This window comes from Triticum aestivum, chromosome 7A (assembly GCF_018294505.1).
Source record: "Triticum aestivum cultivar Chinese Spring chromosome 7A, IWGSC CS RefSeq v2.1, whole genome shotgun sequence".
NCBI classification, from domain to species: domain Eukaryota; kingdom Viridiplantae; phylum Streptophyta; class Magnoliopsida; order Poales; family Poaceae; genus Triticum; species Triticum aestivum.
In genome coordinates, this window is record NC_057812.1 from 56,839,374 (window position 1) to 56,856,408 (window position 17,035).

General features: G+C 46.5%; 1 protein-coding gene across 2 annotated transcripts; it reads left to right on the top strand.

The window, feature by feature from the left end:
- Positions 1-3,628: 3,628 nt before the first annotated feature.
- LOC123151683 (uncharacterized) lies at positions 3,629-5,812 on the top strand. 2 transcript variants are annotated; one of them, XM_044571351.1, is made up of 2 exons: positions 3,629-4,536; positions 4,654-5,812. In XM_044571351.1, exons 1-2 carry the CDS (start codon positions 4,455-4,457, stop codon positions 5,079-5,081), a joined length of 510 nt encoding a protein of 169 aa, XP_044427286.1. In that variant the 5' UTR covers positions 3,629-4,454; the 3' UTR covers positions 5,082-5,812. Both variants share the same exon structure in this region, with proteins under 2 accessions (XP_044427286.1, XP_044427287.1).
- The last annotated feature ends 11,223 nt before the right edge of the window (positions 5,813-17,035 follow it).

The window sequence follows — 17,035 nt, forward strand, 5'->3', positions numbered from 1 at the left end:
GAGGGGTGTCTCCTTCGTTGGGGGCATGAACATCGCGTGGCACTGCTTCGGCTCGCCGCCCGAGACCAAAGTCCGGCTATTTATGCCGCCCGGCGTCCCCAACCCTAGCCACAACCTCTTCCACTCTCCCCGCGCCGCCAGCCCGAGCACATTCCTCTTCGTCCTTCACCTACCTCTTCACTGGTTGTCCGCTACGGCCTGGCAAAAGAAGACCACCTATGCAATGTTGATGCCTAAGCGTCGCTTCCAGATCGAGCAGGAGATCCGGGCGAGGCGCGCTGCCCATACCGCAGTCGGCCTGCCTCCGGACTCGCTGGAGTAGGAGGAGCAAATGGAGGAGGACGACGACGAGGAGTAGCATTCCGTTCCGATGGAGGAGGCGGGTCAGGAGGAGCGAGGCGGAGCAGCCAGAGGAGGAGCTGGCACCGGCTCCAGGCTTCAACACGGAGGACGCGGAGGCAGAGTTCGCGGTCGCCCAAGCATCCGTGATGGCGAAGCAGCAGGCCATCCTGGAGTCCAACCAGGAAGAGGCCTACGTGGAGGCCAACTGGCAGTTCATCCGACAGAAGCGGGCGGCGACTGGCGCGCTATTCGCCGAACTCGACGCAGAGGCGGAGGTGGAGGCGGAGGCCGACGTGGAGAAGCCGGAGGAGCCGGAGCTGCGTCTGCCCCATGTACCCGGAGCCCAAAACGAAAATAGTGGACATCTCCGACGACAGCGAGTAACCTAAAACTGATAGTTGATCTACATATTACGTAGATGTTTTGTTCGCATCGTCTGTACAATTTTAAGATTTTATATATGACATACTCGGATGCAGAGGAAGATATTTGAAAAGCGTCCAGTCAATGTCCGTAAACGCATCCGCGGACATTTGAGGACCCAGATTTGCCATGTCTGGCTCTAAAGAAAGTGAAAACGTGAGCTATAACGGCGGCGTCCTACCCATGTAAAAACAAAAACGCCCTACCCAATCAGTGCCACCTTGCACCATATATTGCCTCACATGCCCTACCCAATCAGTGCCACCTTGCACCATATATTGCCTCACATGATGTATGTTTTTGCCCCATGTTTATGAAAGATTGGTATTTTAACTGCTGGCTCAACACTGTACTTCACATGCAGGCATGACATTAACGTGGCAGACGCGCTCTTTCTTTTCCCACGCAATAAATTGTACTTTTTAATTTACCTTGGTTAATTTAAACCATTCGTACCTTTTAAAGCATATTTTTGTTTATGAAACTTTTTATATATTTGAACTCCTCGCGTCAAAACCTTTAGAGTAAGACCAATATTGGATACTTTTCAAACACATTCAAATTTCACTTCAACTACTACAGTTATTTTAAAAATAAATTTCAATTCTTTAAAATAACTAGTTTCAACTCTCTGAAATAAATAATTTGAACTATTTCAGAGAAGGTTTGATTGTTTATAGAAAAATATCACTTATTTCAGATAAGATCGAACTATTTCACATAATCTATTGCACACTTTTGAATTAATTGATTACACCTTTGCAAAATAATCACTTTCGCAATAAGCATATATAAATTATTTTGAAAAATCATTTCAAAAACATTTTCACAAATTATTTCACTTAGTTCAAAAATTTGTTACACCTTTTCAGATAATCAATTTCACAAAGATACATTACAATTTCACTTTCTATACACATTGTTTCACAATTGTGAATAAATTGTAACCTATAATGTTACTCACTTGACATCTTTTTAATAAAATTATTTCAATCAGTTCACAAGTTGAAATTTTAGTTTAATATTTTTTTCATTTTCAGTAAACACAATTCACTTTTCACCGGCTTGTTTCACAAAAATCACATCTATTTCAATTGCATATTTTGCAAATAACCATTTTCACTCTTTTTAAAATAATCTGATTCAAATTCCAAAGAATTAGTTTCACCAAGATACAACACAATTCATTTATTTTAAAACCAAACATGAAAATTATTGAAATTATTTGGTTGAATTGAGTGAAATGAGTGGAATCTGTTGGAAACAAGTGAAATGTATTGTTGTAAATGAGTGAAATAGTTCGTTTAGAAAATAGTTAAAATTATTTGTCCCAATTGAGTGAAATGAGTGGAATTTGCTTCTCTAAGCAAGTCAAATATGTTGTTTTAAATGTGTGAACTCATTCTTTTTGAAGATGATTGAAATTATTTGTTTGAATTGAGTAAAATGGGTAGAATCTGCTTTTTCAAATGAGTCAAATGTGTTGTTTTAAAAGATAGAAATTGTTATTTTTAAGACAATCAAAATTATTTGTATGAATCGAGAGCAACGAGTGGAATTTATTTTTTGAAATGAGTGAAATATGTTGTTATAAACAAGTGAAATTGTTCTTTTTGAAAATTATTGACATTATTTGTTTGGATTGAGTGAAATGAGTGGAATCTATTTTTTGAAACGAGTTAAATTATTTCTTACGAAACAAGTGAAATCGGTTTTCTAAATGTGTGAAATATGTTTCATGAATTTTTCACTCATTTAAAATTATTCAAATGTGTTTAAAATAAGATATTCCCCTCTCTCCTCATTTAACTCCTCTCCTTTAACACATGCGAGTTCTGAATTGGAGGGTTTGGAGGATAATAAATGTTCATTAACTTGATTTTAGTCTCTTTAGTATAACCGCGCACGGCGATTGGAGTATTTGGATTCAAGCATGGGTGATGCTAGCAAGTTTTACTCCCACTACTTTTAGTCATGAGACTAAAATGTATCCAAGCACCCTCTATACTCCTCAATGCATAGGTGCTTAGCTTATGGTACTACCTCTCTCTCAGTTTACAGGGCGTGCGCGTGTCCCTAGGTCATCAATTTGACCAACCTAATGCAAGTCATATATTACAAAAAATATATCAATATAAACTTCAGATGTTCTATTTTCAAACTGTATAATTTTTGTGTTATATAGTTTATATTAAGGTGATAAAATTGGTAATCTAGGTATACGCGTAGAACTTGTAAACTGAAACGGAGGTAGTAGCTAAGCTTACTTTATTTAATGTTTTAGCAACTACTCCCTCCTTACCGGTTTATAAGGCTCATATCTGAAATCTCACCGGAAATGTTTATTGGCTGAGATGAATTGAGCTGGTTTAGAAAGTGCCCAATAAGCCTTCTGCTTTTTCTTCGTGAAAACTGTGCGCGTCGTAGTATTAATTCTCAGCCGTTCGACTCCCGACGCAATAACTCCAGCGCCCGTGTGGTCTATGCTGCGCGCTAACGGCTGCTTGCGCGCGCTCTCTCCCGCCTCCGCTCTGAACTTATCTGCATGCGCGCGCTCTCTCCCGCCTGACCTCAAAACTAAACCGGCCCGTGCTGGCGCGTGGTCTCTCCCACCTCTCTCTCTCTCATCTGCATGGCGCATGCATAGGCCAGTTTCGTTTTCATGGTTTGCATGCACGGCGCCAAACAACAAATGAAAAAAGCACCGCCAAAATCCTCTGGTGCCATTAGCTCAATTTTTGGTTTTTCAGCCTTGGCGCCGCGAACTCGAACACTGCCTCTCCCGCCATAGCAAATCGTACATGCACTGCAGTATAAAGTGGTGGGCAGCAAGCAAGTTTAGCCACACCATTCTTCTCCCACATCTCCATCTTCTTTCCGGAACCATGGTCCTCATTGACCTAAACGAGCCACCACCAGAGGGGAATGAGAGGTTGGAAGCTGGCATAGGTGTTGGTTATGGTGATGCCGGGCGTGGCCATGGAGTTCACGGGCTCGCCGGGGCCGTTCTAGCGGGATTCCGTCAAACTGCAGTTCGGCACGCCGGCGTGGCTGACGACGGAGTCAGTAGCGCCACTGCAGGCCGTGTTCCCAGCCGGCTAGGCCTGTCAGGCCGCGGTATGACCGCCGGGTGGTCCGCTGGTGCGGGCCTAACCGGGCAAGCACGAGGTCCGGCGCTCGGCCTCACAGGGCGCGGGCACAGCCTAGGCGGTGGAGGTGGCCGTGGAGAGTGCTACGACGCTGCCGTACATGGCCGCGGACAAGGCAATGATAACACGGCTGTGGGGGGCGACGTTGGCTATGGTGCTGGGCATGGCCTTGGCGTTGGGCGTGGCGCGGGAGGTAGTGCTGGCCGTGGCGTTGGGCGCGGCGCCGGTCGTGGCGTCGGTCGCGGCGTCGACCAGGCTGCCGGCCGTGGCGTCGGTCGCGGAGCCGGTCGTGGCGTCGGCCGTGCAGCCGGTCGTGGCCGTGGACATAGCGACATGGACGAGGTTGCGGGCCGTGGCGCCGGTCGTGCAGCAGGACGTGGCCGTGGAGCCAGAGGTGGGCGTGGGCTGGGCAACGTCCAAGAGGCCGTGGTCATTGGTGTCAGACATGGCACCGGGCCTAGCGTCGGGCATGGAGCCGGACGTGGCCGCCGCATACTAGGCCCCTGGTATTGAGAAGGTGATGCTGCCGGCGACGCTAGCATGGACGAGGACTCGGACAGCGACAGCGAGAGCGAGAGCGACTCGGACAGCGACAACACCCAAGCTCGAACGGTGGACCTAAGTACGAACAACGTTTTGTTTTTCATTCAGATTGTGTGTATACATTACTCTCGGCTACAATATTATTTACATTCTCGTTAGTATTGTTCATGTAATTTAAGGTTTCGCCAACATGCAGATCATTTGGCGAACATTCGAACCAGATCTCAGTACACCAACAAGGACAAGCGACATGTTTATAATGTGCTGTTACAGAAAAATGGTCGACTAGGTCGGTTGAAGCATGGAGTGAGCAAGGCCGTGGCACTTCAATGCAATATGTCACGGAGGAGTGTAGTGCGGATATGGAAGGATGGCATGCTTGGTGGAGGTGTAAACGCTGTGATCAACAAGAAGAAGAAGCGATGTGGCCGCAAACGGATTGAGATTGACACCGTCGCCATGGAACAAATACCACCGCAAGAAAGGGCAACACTTGAATCCCTTTCGAAGGCTATGCGCATGTCCGTTTCAACCCTGCACCCACGTCTGAAAGAGAAGTTTCGGCGACGAGGATCTCGTCCGTGGTGGCACGGGCCGCGCCCACCGCAGCGCCGACGCCGTTGACAGCTGCGTCAGCAGCACCCATGGCTACGGCGCCGCCGGAGTTCTCCGTGCCCATCACCAATGGTTGGAGCTCCTTCTCGAGGTCCGGAATCCAATCTGACATAGCTTCGCTGCTCTCGTTTCGTATGTGGATGAAAAGAGTAGAGGAGGGTGGGTGGAAGAACACGAGTGCTTCGAGTCATTTTAAAGAAGTGTGTGGTGCATGCATGCAGGCATGCAGCGAGGGAGAGGAAAGGAGTAACGGCCATTTCTCTTCGTACGAGAACAGCAGCCAGCGAATTAATTGCGTGCGTAGGGATCGAAACGACCGCAGCGCTTCAACCGAGCGGACCACGAATTAAGTCTTACATTATGAAAATCTGGCAATTTTGAAATGAGCCTTAGACTAGCCATAATGGATAGTAACATACACTAATAACATACACATATTTCTAGACAATGTTATTATCTTTATGGTGGGTAGTAACTTAAGTGTGGTAACATGTAAAGATTTATTTATTAGGTTATAGACTCATATTGCATTGGGATATGTGATGTTATAGTAACTAGCTAAGTTACTACAATTATCTCTCTCTTCATTAACTCATTGCCACATAAGCAAATTTGCTGAGTTGGACTTGATGTTACTGCTGAAGTTACTCCCACTGTGGCTAGTCTTATAAACTGGTAAGGAGGGAGTAAAGCTCTTCATGTATTGGTTGGGCTTCCTTCATTTAAATGTTTTGTTTAGATTCACGCGCTTAGCATTGTTTCTTCTTGGATCATCACATTCATCTCTTTCCTCTTAAATAACTTGCCATGTTAGATTTTTTGTCTACATGTAAGATTTAGCACCTGTATAAGATGGAGCATTGGAAGGGGCCGAACAGCGTGTGTTTTGACTGGGCCTCCACCACGCACTGATCTGATACGACGCGTGCGGCGCCGGCGCGCTCGTTTGACCCCGGCATGGGGGAGCTCAAAAGATCACTGTAGGTAGGTAGTGGAGGCAGGTACGTGCTGGTGCTGGTGCTGGTGATCACCGGCCACTGTCGCCGCAGTGCACCGAGCCACCGAGCATGCATGGCTTGGGTTGGCAGGTTAGGCCTGCGTGCGACCTGTGCTGTGCCTGTGCGGCGGCCACGTACGGGTCTGGGGGGCTGATCTAGGTCCACGCCTTCGGATCCGGTCGGATCTCGCTTTGAGCCGCGCCGGAGCTCTACCTTGGATCGTATTGATCCCGGCCGGGTTTTCTCTCCGACCCACTTGGCCCTGTGCAGCCACGATGGGCTACTGGAGCTAGCGCCGCGTGCAGATTATATTACTCACTCGCACTGCAGTCCATCGATCTCGATCGATCTATGAGAACCACCACCTGAGTGGCCATGACTGAGTGCCCGTGCTACACGTACAACCGCGCCATGTGTCAATCAATACAGACTCTTCATAATTGTATCTGTTTTTCTCTTTCTGAGCACACAAATGGTTATGCAGAGCTATCATTCCATTGTTGAATCTCCGCCTCATGGTATCCAAGTTGAAAGAGACGCCGTAAAAATAAAATACAAGAAAACAACCATCGCCAACATAAACTTATAAATACTATGGAATAAAACGAGACCTTAACTGCTGACTCGTTGCTTAGCTTGTTTAACATGTTTCATTATCGAGTTTCAAATTTTACTCGGCTTTGACTCGCTAGGGCACTAGCTATTTTGAGCCCAGAACTCGTTTCGTGTTTTATTGCCACCTCTGCACACACCGGTTAACGGGTAATTAACGTCATTTTTTTGCGGGCAAGGGCTGGTATCCTTATTTCTCAAATACAGTTACATACAACTATGATAACTAAGTTACATGATCCAGGACATGGTTGCGTATTTTGGTAACAAATTTTATTTCAGACCTAACACAAGTATCTGAAAATTTAGATACTAGTATCTCGGAGTTACTTTGAACAAATTTCATTAAATTCAATTGGATTTTTTTATTTAGTTTGAAACCTAGTCCAATATGCGGATGTAAAAGTATTTGGGTGCCATTGTGGAATTAATCATGATCCAACCTGCATTGAATATACATATAATTAAAAAGTCGCTAGACTATGCAACTTTGTTGTCATCGCGATAAACTTTCTTGTGAGCAAGATGAGCAAACTTCAGTCTATCATTGTTAGTTAGTGTTTTCAAAGCCTCGGTGGAATCTCACAGCCCAAATGTACAACCAGAGGTACTTTTGAGTTTGAAAGCTCCAACGAAAAATTGAACCTTAAACCATCGCACAAAATTCAGCACAAATTAACTCATGTTCGCCTGGTCCTGAGATAAGTTTGCCTTGAGCAAGTCCAGGAGTCCCCTATAAGACCTCGTACTCAAAATAATGGGGAAGAGAAAAAAATGCATCTTCATGGGGGAGAGGATTTGTAGCACGCAGCCCCCTTTTTCTCCTAGCCTCCGATTCTCAATCTCTCATATTTTATGAAAAATATGTCTGAATTAAATTTGGTTCGCATATTCATGTTTCTGGTGACGAGGGCTTTCAAATGAGATCCATTTTGACGAGTTTTCAAAAAATTTGTTAAGTTTCAACTTCTGAAACTTGGTACAATCGACCAACGAAATCTTACGTTTTGAAATTTGCGACCGACAAAATCGTAAGTTTTAAGTTTCAGTTTCTAAAACTTGGTACGGACAACCGACAACTAGTAAGTTTCAGAATATGTGACCGACAAAATTGTACATTTCAAAAAGTAAAATTTAAAACTTATTGTCCTCATGAGGGTCCCAACGACTTTGCGGTTCACAGGGCAATCGAACGGCTGGTAAGGCTGGGCAGGTGCATGTACCCCCCACGTGCATGCCCCTGTGAATTTCCATCTCCAAGAGAAACCCAATGGAAACTCCCGATTATAGAGTTCCTTCTCCCCTAAATATTATGGATCCCTTGAGATTATGTATATTTCTCTATGTCTCTATGAGACACTGGACTAACACATACATTGTATCTATTTACGTTTAACACAATGGCATTTGAAAATGACATTTTTGGGGTTTTCTAGGGTTTGAAGAATTTAGAGAAGATATTCTTAGAAAATCATAATATGGAGATGAATAGAAGAAATTTTAGGCTCACATGTACTTGTGTATTACAAAAAATTCCTAAAGACACTCCTCAACCATTCACCACGAGGGCCTCCAAGCTAATTAGGGTTTCTAGCCAGCCGTTGATTTACGTCATCTTCTATGACCTTAAGGCCATGGAGGCGTTGTGGATCCTGTCCTTTGTCGGGGGGGGGGGGGGGGGAGGGGGGGCTATCGCTTCATTTGTTGGTGATTTTCAGAGTTTGTTTAGGGTTCGTGTCCTGCTCAGGAAGGCGAGGCGGCGAAGGTTCCCAGAAACTGGAATAAGTTTCTCCCCGCCTATCTCATGTCCAGGTGGTGCGTCCAGCATTGTCGGAGGGCGTATGGAGGTGTGTCTTCGCGGAATCTCATGGAATTCGGTCGGTATTTGTGTTCATTGGATCTGCTTGGAATCGGTCTTTGTACATCTACGCTCGTGTGTCTATAGGTTGGATTCTTTCGATCTACGCTTCTCTTCATTAGGGACGGTTATTGTTCTAGTGCATTGGTCCTTTGGGTCTTAGCACGATGACTTTTTGTCTGTTCATTGCAATAAGGTTTGGCTAGCTCCGATGAGGGAGGAGAAATGACGGCGGTGCATCTTCGATTGATTCGGGTGCTTATAGTCGTCGTTGGGTAGTTAATGCACATGAAAACTGATATTCTTTAAAAGTTCTGGAAGACAAACCATGAGAAGTCTAGAGGTAGTTGAGCGTGTTCGATGACCAGCTAATGCTAGACGAAAAGGTAAAACCATCACCCTTTTTGTTTTTTGTTTCACGGCGCATATGTTCCGGTGAACATGAGCCACCCAATTGGTGAGCTAATCATCACCCGGCCACATGAACCTACAAGACACCGCCCCATAGATCATAGCTAGCTTCTCAGATCTCTCTCTCGAAGAAACCCTAGTTAAGCTAAGCTGCATGCTGCGGATATGCCAAGAATGCATGCGAGATATCCGCTGCCCAAACGAAATAGTTAATTGGCACTATGTCCTAGCCACCCAGCAAAGGCAATAGAGTTCAATTCGAGGCATGTTTTCCTTTACTCGTACATGGAGAACAAACTTTGGAGTTCCACACGAATGATATGATTAGTGTTGTACACTCAGTACCCAAACTGCAGAGGAACCAATGGGAGTTGTATGAAAGATTGATACTCCTACTATGCTTTAATTTGGTAATACTATGGTAAAGTTTCTCTGTAGGACGAGCTACATGTAACCTCTTATCTTCAACCCTCCAACATTGTTTTGAGATCTGTACTCTCCAACTAACTTACAACAAGAAGATTTCTCTTTTTTGTTTCTCTCAAATGAAATAACATATAGACTTCAAATTTTCCAGATCAAACAAACTTTACAACTTCAATGTGTGAAAAAACTTTCAGATTTTTTGGACCGACATAAATATACAAAATGAGAATTTTGTATATTAAAAAAATAATTTTTAGCATTTAAAATGCATGAAAAAATATGAAAGTTTTTTTCCCACATAGTAATTAGAATGTTTTGTTGTCCTGCGAAGTTTGAAGTTTATACGTTGTTTCGTTTTGAGAGAAACAAAAATGACAAATGTTTCTGCACAGATCCTGATGCAAAAATGGATGGCTAAGATAAGGGGTATCACGTAGCTCAAGTTACACAAAACCGCACTCATAATACTATAGAACTGCATCAGTGCCTCTTCCCATTAATAATTGTATATATACCGGTATTAACTAGTACATTCTTCTGGTCGTGCGACCTGTACGCGTACGATCAAGAAGGTTAATCTCTTTTCCTTTTTTTGTGAGAAAAGCTTTCGATCTATTCATTAAACATCAATAAAGCGAATTCAACCGGTGCCTGTTGTGAATGGTCATGCATGTTATGTGGCTAGAACTCATATGGCGGTACACCCACCGAAATGCACCTTAATGGAATGTCAGTTTAATTACTTCCTTTGTAAACTAATATAAGAGCATTTAGATTAGTGAACTAAACGCTCTTATATTAGTTTACAGAGGGAGTACTTGACAATTCCACATAGAGTATATATTTTTTACGTACAATGATCAGATAGTATCTAGACTTGCATATTTCTTTTCTCTAACTTGGCTTTCGGCACTAACCACGTGCACGTAGCATACTACACAGAATGAGAAAGAAGTCTGGCCTGGTTTTATCAATTATCATGGAGCTTGACAGTTTTTACCCCGTCATTCTTCAATTTTGGTGGGTGACGAGTTGGTTCTTTGTGCCGTCTGCCGATATGGTTACATGGGCATTGCACGGGACAACACCGTCTCATTCAACAACCTTTCTTTTGAGCACCTGCGGGCAAGGTCGTGGCCCTAGTCTGGTGGTATTGGCACAGATGAGTGCGTAAATCAGTGGCGGACCTAGAGTGCTTGACAACCCTATCACTCACAATAAAAATGCCATGTATAGTCAGAAAAATTGTCAGTTTATCATTTTAAACCTATTATACATGTAGGATTAGACTCTCAACTACTAGATAAAAAAAGTTTTGCATTTCTGTAGGGAGGTGCCAAGGCACCGACGGCACGCCCACTGGATCCGCCACTGGTGTAAATTGAGGTGATACTCCCGCCAATATGCTTGTCGTCATTGCTAATCTCCATTGTATGCAACATTCTACTTTCGGGTGATTCAACAAGGTTTCGTGGCCAGAACTCCAGTGACATAACGACGAGTTTAGTTGCCGCTTCGGCAAGTATTTTGATGCATAGGGTCTTAATTGCAATATCCCCCTTTTCATTCAAAGACGTTTATATGCATGTGGGTTCAGTAATGCTTTATGTGGTTGTACTCGATTACCTATTAATCTAATATAGATTACATTTTTTTTAAAAAGGGGATATATTAATATTGCGATGATACCAATTACACCCAGCCTTTGCACCTACAAGATATAGCCGAGATATACAGGATGCACACGGCCAAAAAACAAAATGAAAAGAAAGGGAAAAAAACAATAGTCCCGCCACAGCTATCAACTCCTCTCAACAACAACACTCATACCACCACCAAATACAACACCCAGAAAACATAAAAGGTCTCCAAAAGCAATGACTCCAGGAAGGAAATAGTGCACAAGCGTCGTCGTTGCCCGATCCAAGATCTTAGGTTTTCACCCTGGAGAAAGTCTGCGCTCTTAAAACAATTCCTTCAGCAAGGCAATTGCCAGGCACAACCAATGAAGGCTAGACCTTAGGTTTTCACCTTGAAAGTCACGACTAGGCACCCGAGGAGTACCACCAAAGATGAAATCCTCCGGTGTTGCCACCCCACTTAACGATGCTCCTCCTGAGAGTCATTCTTCGATCTCGACCACCATGACCTTCTCCACTGTTGTATTCGTCATGGAAATCGAGAAGCCGAAATATCTCAAGGTGTCATCGGTCAACAGAGCTTTCTGCCACGCCCTCAGAACCTCATAGGCTGATATGGACGTGCACGACCGGCAACTAACCAATCCAGATTTCCTGAGCAAATTCTCCGGCGGCCGTTCCGAAACACGTTGATAGCTAGATCGAGGAGGACCGATCAAGCAGGACATTGCCGTGATGCGAGAAGAGCATGAGGACGACAACCGGGACTAGATGATGGATCGCCGAGATCCGCTAAACCAGCCACAACCGGCCGACCACCTCCAGCGGAGCAGGAGATCGCCACTGCCATAATCCTCGTGATACGTGGCAGAACCGGTGAATCTCCATGAACCATCGCCGCAGTCGATGAGAGGCGGCAGTTTGGCGTGACGGCAGCAGCATGTGGTTTCGATGATGGACCATCGTCAGTACTTTAGACGAGCCCATGCCGCCGCCTCTTGCCATCCCCGCCGACTGCAACAGGCCCACCGACGCGCCCCGGCCGCCACTGCCCGCCGTAACCGTCGCACGGGACCAAGATCGGGCCGCCGTCACCTCAGATCCCGGACGCAGAGGAGGTCCGCCGCCTCCGCACCACAGGGCCTTTGCCCGGCGATGTTGCCGGCAGCGGCGGAGGGAGGGGGAGCGCAGGAGGTCGAGAGGAAGCCCGGTGGTGGCCGCTTGGTGTGGCCTGGCGGCCGCCGCAAGGAGTCAGGAGAGTCGGGGTCGGAAGAGTCTGTATTGTTCTGCTAGCTAGATTAGATTTAAAGCATCTAATTATATGGGACTACAATAGCTTTCATGTCTCCGTTGCACTGCTGCTGTAGTGAAGATCTCAATCGTAGTAACTGATACTCGTAAAGTATAATTCAAGTCATTTCATATTTGTGAGTCACCAATGCATAACAATGTTCGTCTAGTCACCTCTCTATATACGATGATTATTTCTACCTTCTATCCTTTTGTGGATGAGAGGGCATAAATGAATGATTGTGTGCACCTTTTTGGCCCCTTTGATTCAAGGGATTCTCGTAGAAATTTTGAAGTGTTTGAGTCCTTAGTAAAAAAAATCCTATGTTAGTTGTTATATAAAACCGGGCCAGACAAGGCCACTTGTACAAGGTCACTTCATATTCTTATGTCTAACTTTGGTCATTGATTTTACCAACAAAAAGTGAGTTATATGCCATAAAAAGTATCTCATTGGCTGCACATTTCAAAGAACTTTTTGATGGCATTTTTTTATTTCATTTAATTCATATTTTATTGACCAAAATTATAAGTCAAATTTTGACACAAAAAATGAAGTGGCCTTGTATAAAAAAATGGAGGGAGTATTGAATCCCATATTTTTTTTTGTAGGAATCCATTGCACTATATTTCATAAGAAGTTTTTCATCCACTCAAAGAATAATTTGTTTTTCCGACGGTGCCATCAAGCACACCTTGGTGCAAACAAAATCCTATATGATATGGGTGGACATGCTACTATAATTTTGCATTTTTCTATTTGTGCCTTTTTTGCAATCCTACGAATCAAAAAGACCATTATTAGTTTAGTGCGGAGGCCGAGAGAGCTTCTCTTTCATGCATTGTCTAAGGAACTAGGGATGCTTAGCTTGACTCGTCCGGCCTCACAAAGCAAATAATTTTTGGTTGTCTCTTTCACATATGTTCTTGTGCCAAGCTACCCTTTTGTACGAGAGACGGCTCCATGCATTACATATTTTGTTCACACCACAAAAATGGAATAGCATCGTGCAAACAACTTTTTTCATGAATACACAGAGTGCGTATCTTTCCATTGATAGGAGGTAAAAAGTTATAGATAGTGATGCTCCCGGTACATACACATGATGGTGTAGTAGAGTGTGCGGTTGAGCAGACGATGAAAAAGGGGTGCTCAGCTACGGCGTAAGCAAATTAGATTACAGGGAGTAACATGTTCAGGTCATTGGTGGCAGCTCGAACCCATGGCGCACCTCCACTTGATACATTACTTGGATGAGTTGTGCATAAGAGGGTTGCGCCCCTTCGAAGATGCATCCATTGCGATGCTTCCAAAGGGACTAGGCAGTGAAATGATCAGTGAGCCGAGGCGCTTGCGTAGGTAGGAAGGGGACGTGCCCATGGCTAAGGACCATCAGTTGAAGAAGTTGACCATAACGTACGGCGAAGGTGTTAGAATAAGTCCAATGCACTCCATCGATCATCCGAAGATCAAGCAATCACACGAGCACGACATTAAGATTTGTTAACGAGGTTCACTGATATGGCTACATCCCTGGGGCTTGCCTATGAGCGCTCCTCCCTATGACACCGCTACAATATCGCACCCGATCGTCCTGGACACCGGCATATGCCGCCGGCTTCCCCTGCGTTTCGGTGCTATTATGTTGGCATAGGTTACATCGTGTGTCTACCCTCGTTATATAATAGAGGCCTAGGATACAAGTGTCCTATTAGGACACGGCTCCATATCCTATCTAAACACAATACAACTCATAGTCCAACTGTAACCTACCTTGTACACAATATTCGACACAACTCTAACAAACTCCACCTTGGCGAATATTCTCCATCACCTTGAATTCGTCAATGCGTCAAACTTCCATGTACATTAGACTTGAGATTATTCTATGAGAACCTCTGCTACTCCAAAGACTTCATGTAACTCCACCTGCAACTTGTAGTCCCTCCTTTTCTTGACCACAGTCAGCACTCGAGCAAAATTAAGTTCCTTGTTACTTTGGTTTGTACTCCCAACTTCCAGAGTAGTAAGTGAACAACTCACATATTGGTGTCACATATAAGAGTTACCTGAACTCAACATCACTGCTCCTTTCTTGACCGCCTGTCTGAAACTTAAAGGAATTTCACCGTTGCTTGTAGTCATCCTGAGTCAAATTCACAGTTTTCTCACCACATGTATGACCACCAGAGCCCTGGCCCGTCTCCATGCCCCGTGCATACCGCACGCCTCACCTCTATAACCGCGTCGAGCCTCCGCTGTCCCGGTCGAGTCTCAAGGGCCGCGAACCCACACCACTCAACCCCCACTGCAGAGTACCACCGATCATCACAGACCGATGACGAGTTTCACGCTTCCATCAGACCACTGGGCTCCAGTCTGAACTGCGTGCCACTCGCTTTTCCCCCTTTGCTGAATAGGCTTCGATTCCCTGGATCCTTACACCGTAGCCCATCAATCCAGCTCCACCTTCAACATGACTCCATGGTAGATGATCAGTCCACCCTCGCGCCCCATCGATTTCAAGCTCTCATGTGCACCGTCTTGAATCGACCCTGCGCCATAGTCTTGTCGAAGACACACAAGCCTCGGGCCTGTGCCGCGTGTTTCCATGCCCCAGAAGTCGGTCACCATCAGCATCACGCTCCTATGTCGTCGTCGCCGATCCCACCACCGTCTTCTGTACCAACCGACTTGCGTCGATCCGTCAGACTGCCTAGCCCGACCCAGCCGAAGTAGTCCGGCTACATGACATGCTCGAGGCTCCCAAATCGTCTTCCGCGAATTCTCATCCATCACATGATAATTCCATCTTAACTGACATGACTTCCCGCAACGCCTTCAAGCATCCGTGTTGCGCCAACAAAAAAATTTCCACCCTTGTCTGGCATAACCCAAAGTTTTCAGTTCCGTTGAACTTCTCCACCTCAAACCTGATGCCCGATAACGTCATGAATCTTTGTATGACTGACACTGTGAAAATTTATCCGAGCTTTCCTCTCACGTGATGCCCAAGTACACACCAAATTTGTGCTACTAGCAAATTGCAACCAAAAACAACCTTCTGGTCTTCACGTGTGTAGCTCCCTGGCTCAACGGCTGATGCAAATCGCTAGATGGACTTTTTTCGCCTGCCGATTGATATGCCTGCCTATATCCGTGTCACGTGGAGACTCGGTCTCCCCTTTTTTTCAAAACAAATCCCGTGATCTCTTTCCTGGTCAACACCAGCAGCTGCTCCTTGCGATCGATAATCACCGCGTCGTGCCTTGATGGGTTCCCACGCTCGGATCAGGCTGGCCGTCTATGCTGCTACTGCTTCGGTCTGTAGCTCGCCAGCGCCTGGCCTGCTTGCCCGTAGCCTCTGGATCGATCCATCGCACTGCATGTAACGCCCCGAGACCGATGTGCCGGGTGTCCTCCAGTTATTCGTTGTTGTTGCCTTTTCATTGCTTGCGTGTCATGCATCTTATATCATGTCATCATGTGCATTGCATTTGCATACATGTTTGTCTTATGCATTCGAGCATTTTCTCCGTTGTCCATTTTGCAATCCGATGCTCATATGTCCTCCGGTGTCCCTTTCTACCTCTTTTCGTGTGCGGGTGTTAAACGTTTTCGGATTGGACCGAGACTTGTCATGCGGCCTTGGGTTACTACCGGTAGACCGCCTGTCAAGTTTCGTGCCATTTTGACTTTGTTTGATACTCCAACGGTTAACCGAGGGACCGAAAAGGCCTCGTGTGTGTTGCAGCCCAACACCCCTCCAAAGTGACCCAAAACTCACCTAAACCCCATCCATCATCTAGATCGTCCGATCACGATCGCGTGGCCGAAAACCGCACCTCATTTGGAGTCTCCTAGCTCCCTCTACCTATATATATGTGTGCCTCCCGGTTTTTCGCGCAGATGAAACCCTAGCCCCGCTCCTCCATGCCGCCGGACATGTCCGCGCCCGCCGGACGCGTCCAGCCTCCACCTCACTCCGGCGAATCATGCGCCGCCACCTCAGCCCCGCCAGCGCCCTCACCCACTCAGCGCGCGACACGTCATCCTCGCCGCGCCCTCTCTCTCCTCAGCCCCGCCGCCGGCCTGCACGGCCCGAATCGGGCCCATGGGGCCCATCTCCTCGCTGCCCGCAAGCGCCCTGCGCTCCGCCGCAAGGCTCCGCCCGAGCCGCGCCTGAGCCGCCGCGCCGCCATCTCCGCCGTTCCCGCCGGCGACTGCGCCTCCCACCGGTGAGCTCGCCCACCAGTGCCTGCTCCGGCGTGCTCCGTCGCCATCGCGCCGCTCGGCCCCGCCGCCTCCTCCGCCAGCCGGCCGTCGCCTCGCCTCTCTCCGGCCGCGCCGCTCGGCCCCGCCATGCCCTTCGCCGGAGGTCTGCTGCCCGCGCCCTCGACACCGACCTCGCCGGAGTTCCAACCTCGCCGGCGTCTTCCTCCGCGCCGGCTAGATCCGATCCGGCCCGGGTGGATCAGTTCCACCGGGTGCCCGAACCAAACGCGTCGTCGCTCGATCCGGATCTCGTCATCCCGCTCCGTCCGATCCCGTTGACTTTCTCAGAGAGGTTGAATTTCCACCAATTCCCAGTAATTTTATGCATATTTTCATCGCATCATAATTTCATCACCGTTGCTCCGATTCGTGTGTGTAGCATATTAAAATATTCGCCTCGACGCGTACATCATTTCATCTCATTGCATCATCTTCATTTGAGCTCATCTTGA

Excerpts from the sequence above, each read along its gene's own strand:
- LOC123151683 (XM_044571351.1), top strand. The coding sequence starts at position 4,455 with ATGGACGAGGACTCGGACAGCGACAGCGAGAGCGAGAGCGACTCGGAC. Across the intron at positions 4,537-4,653 it reads AGCTCGAACGGTGGACCTAA|ATCATTTGGCGAACATTCGA; the intron begins GTACGAACAACG and ends GCCAACATGCAG.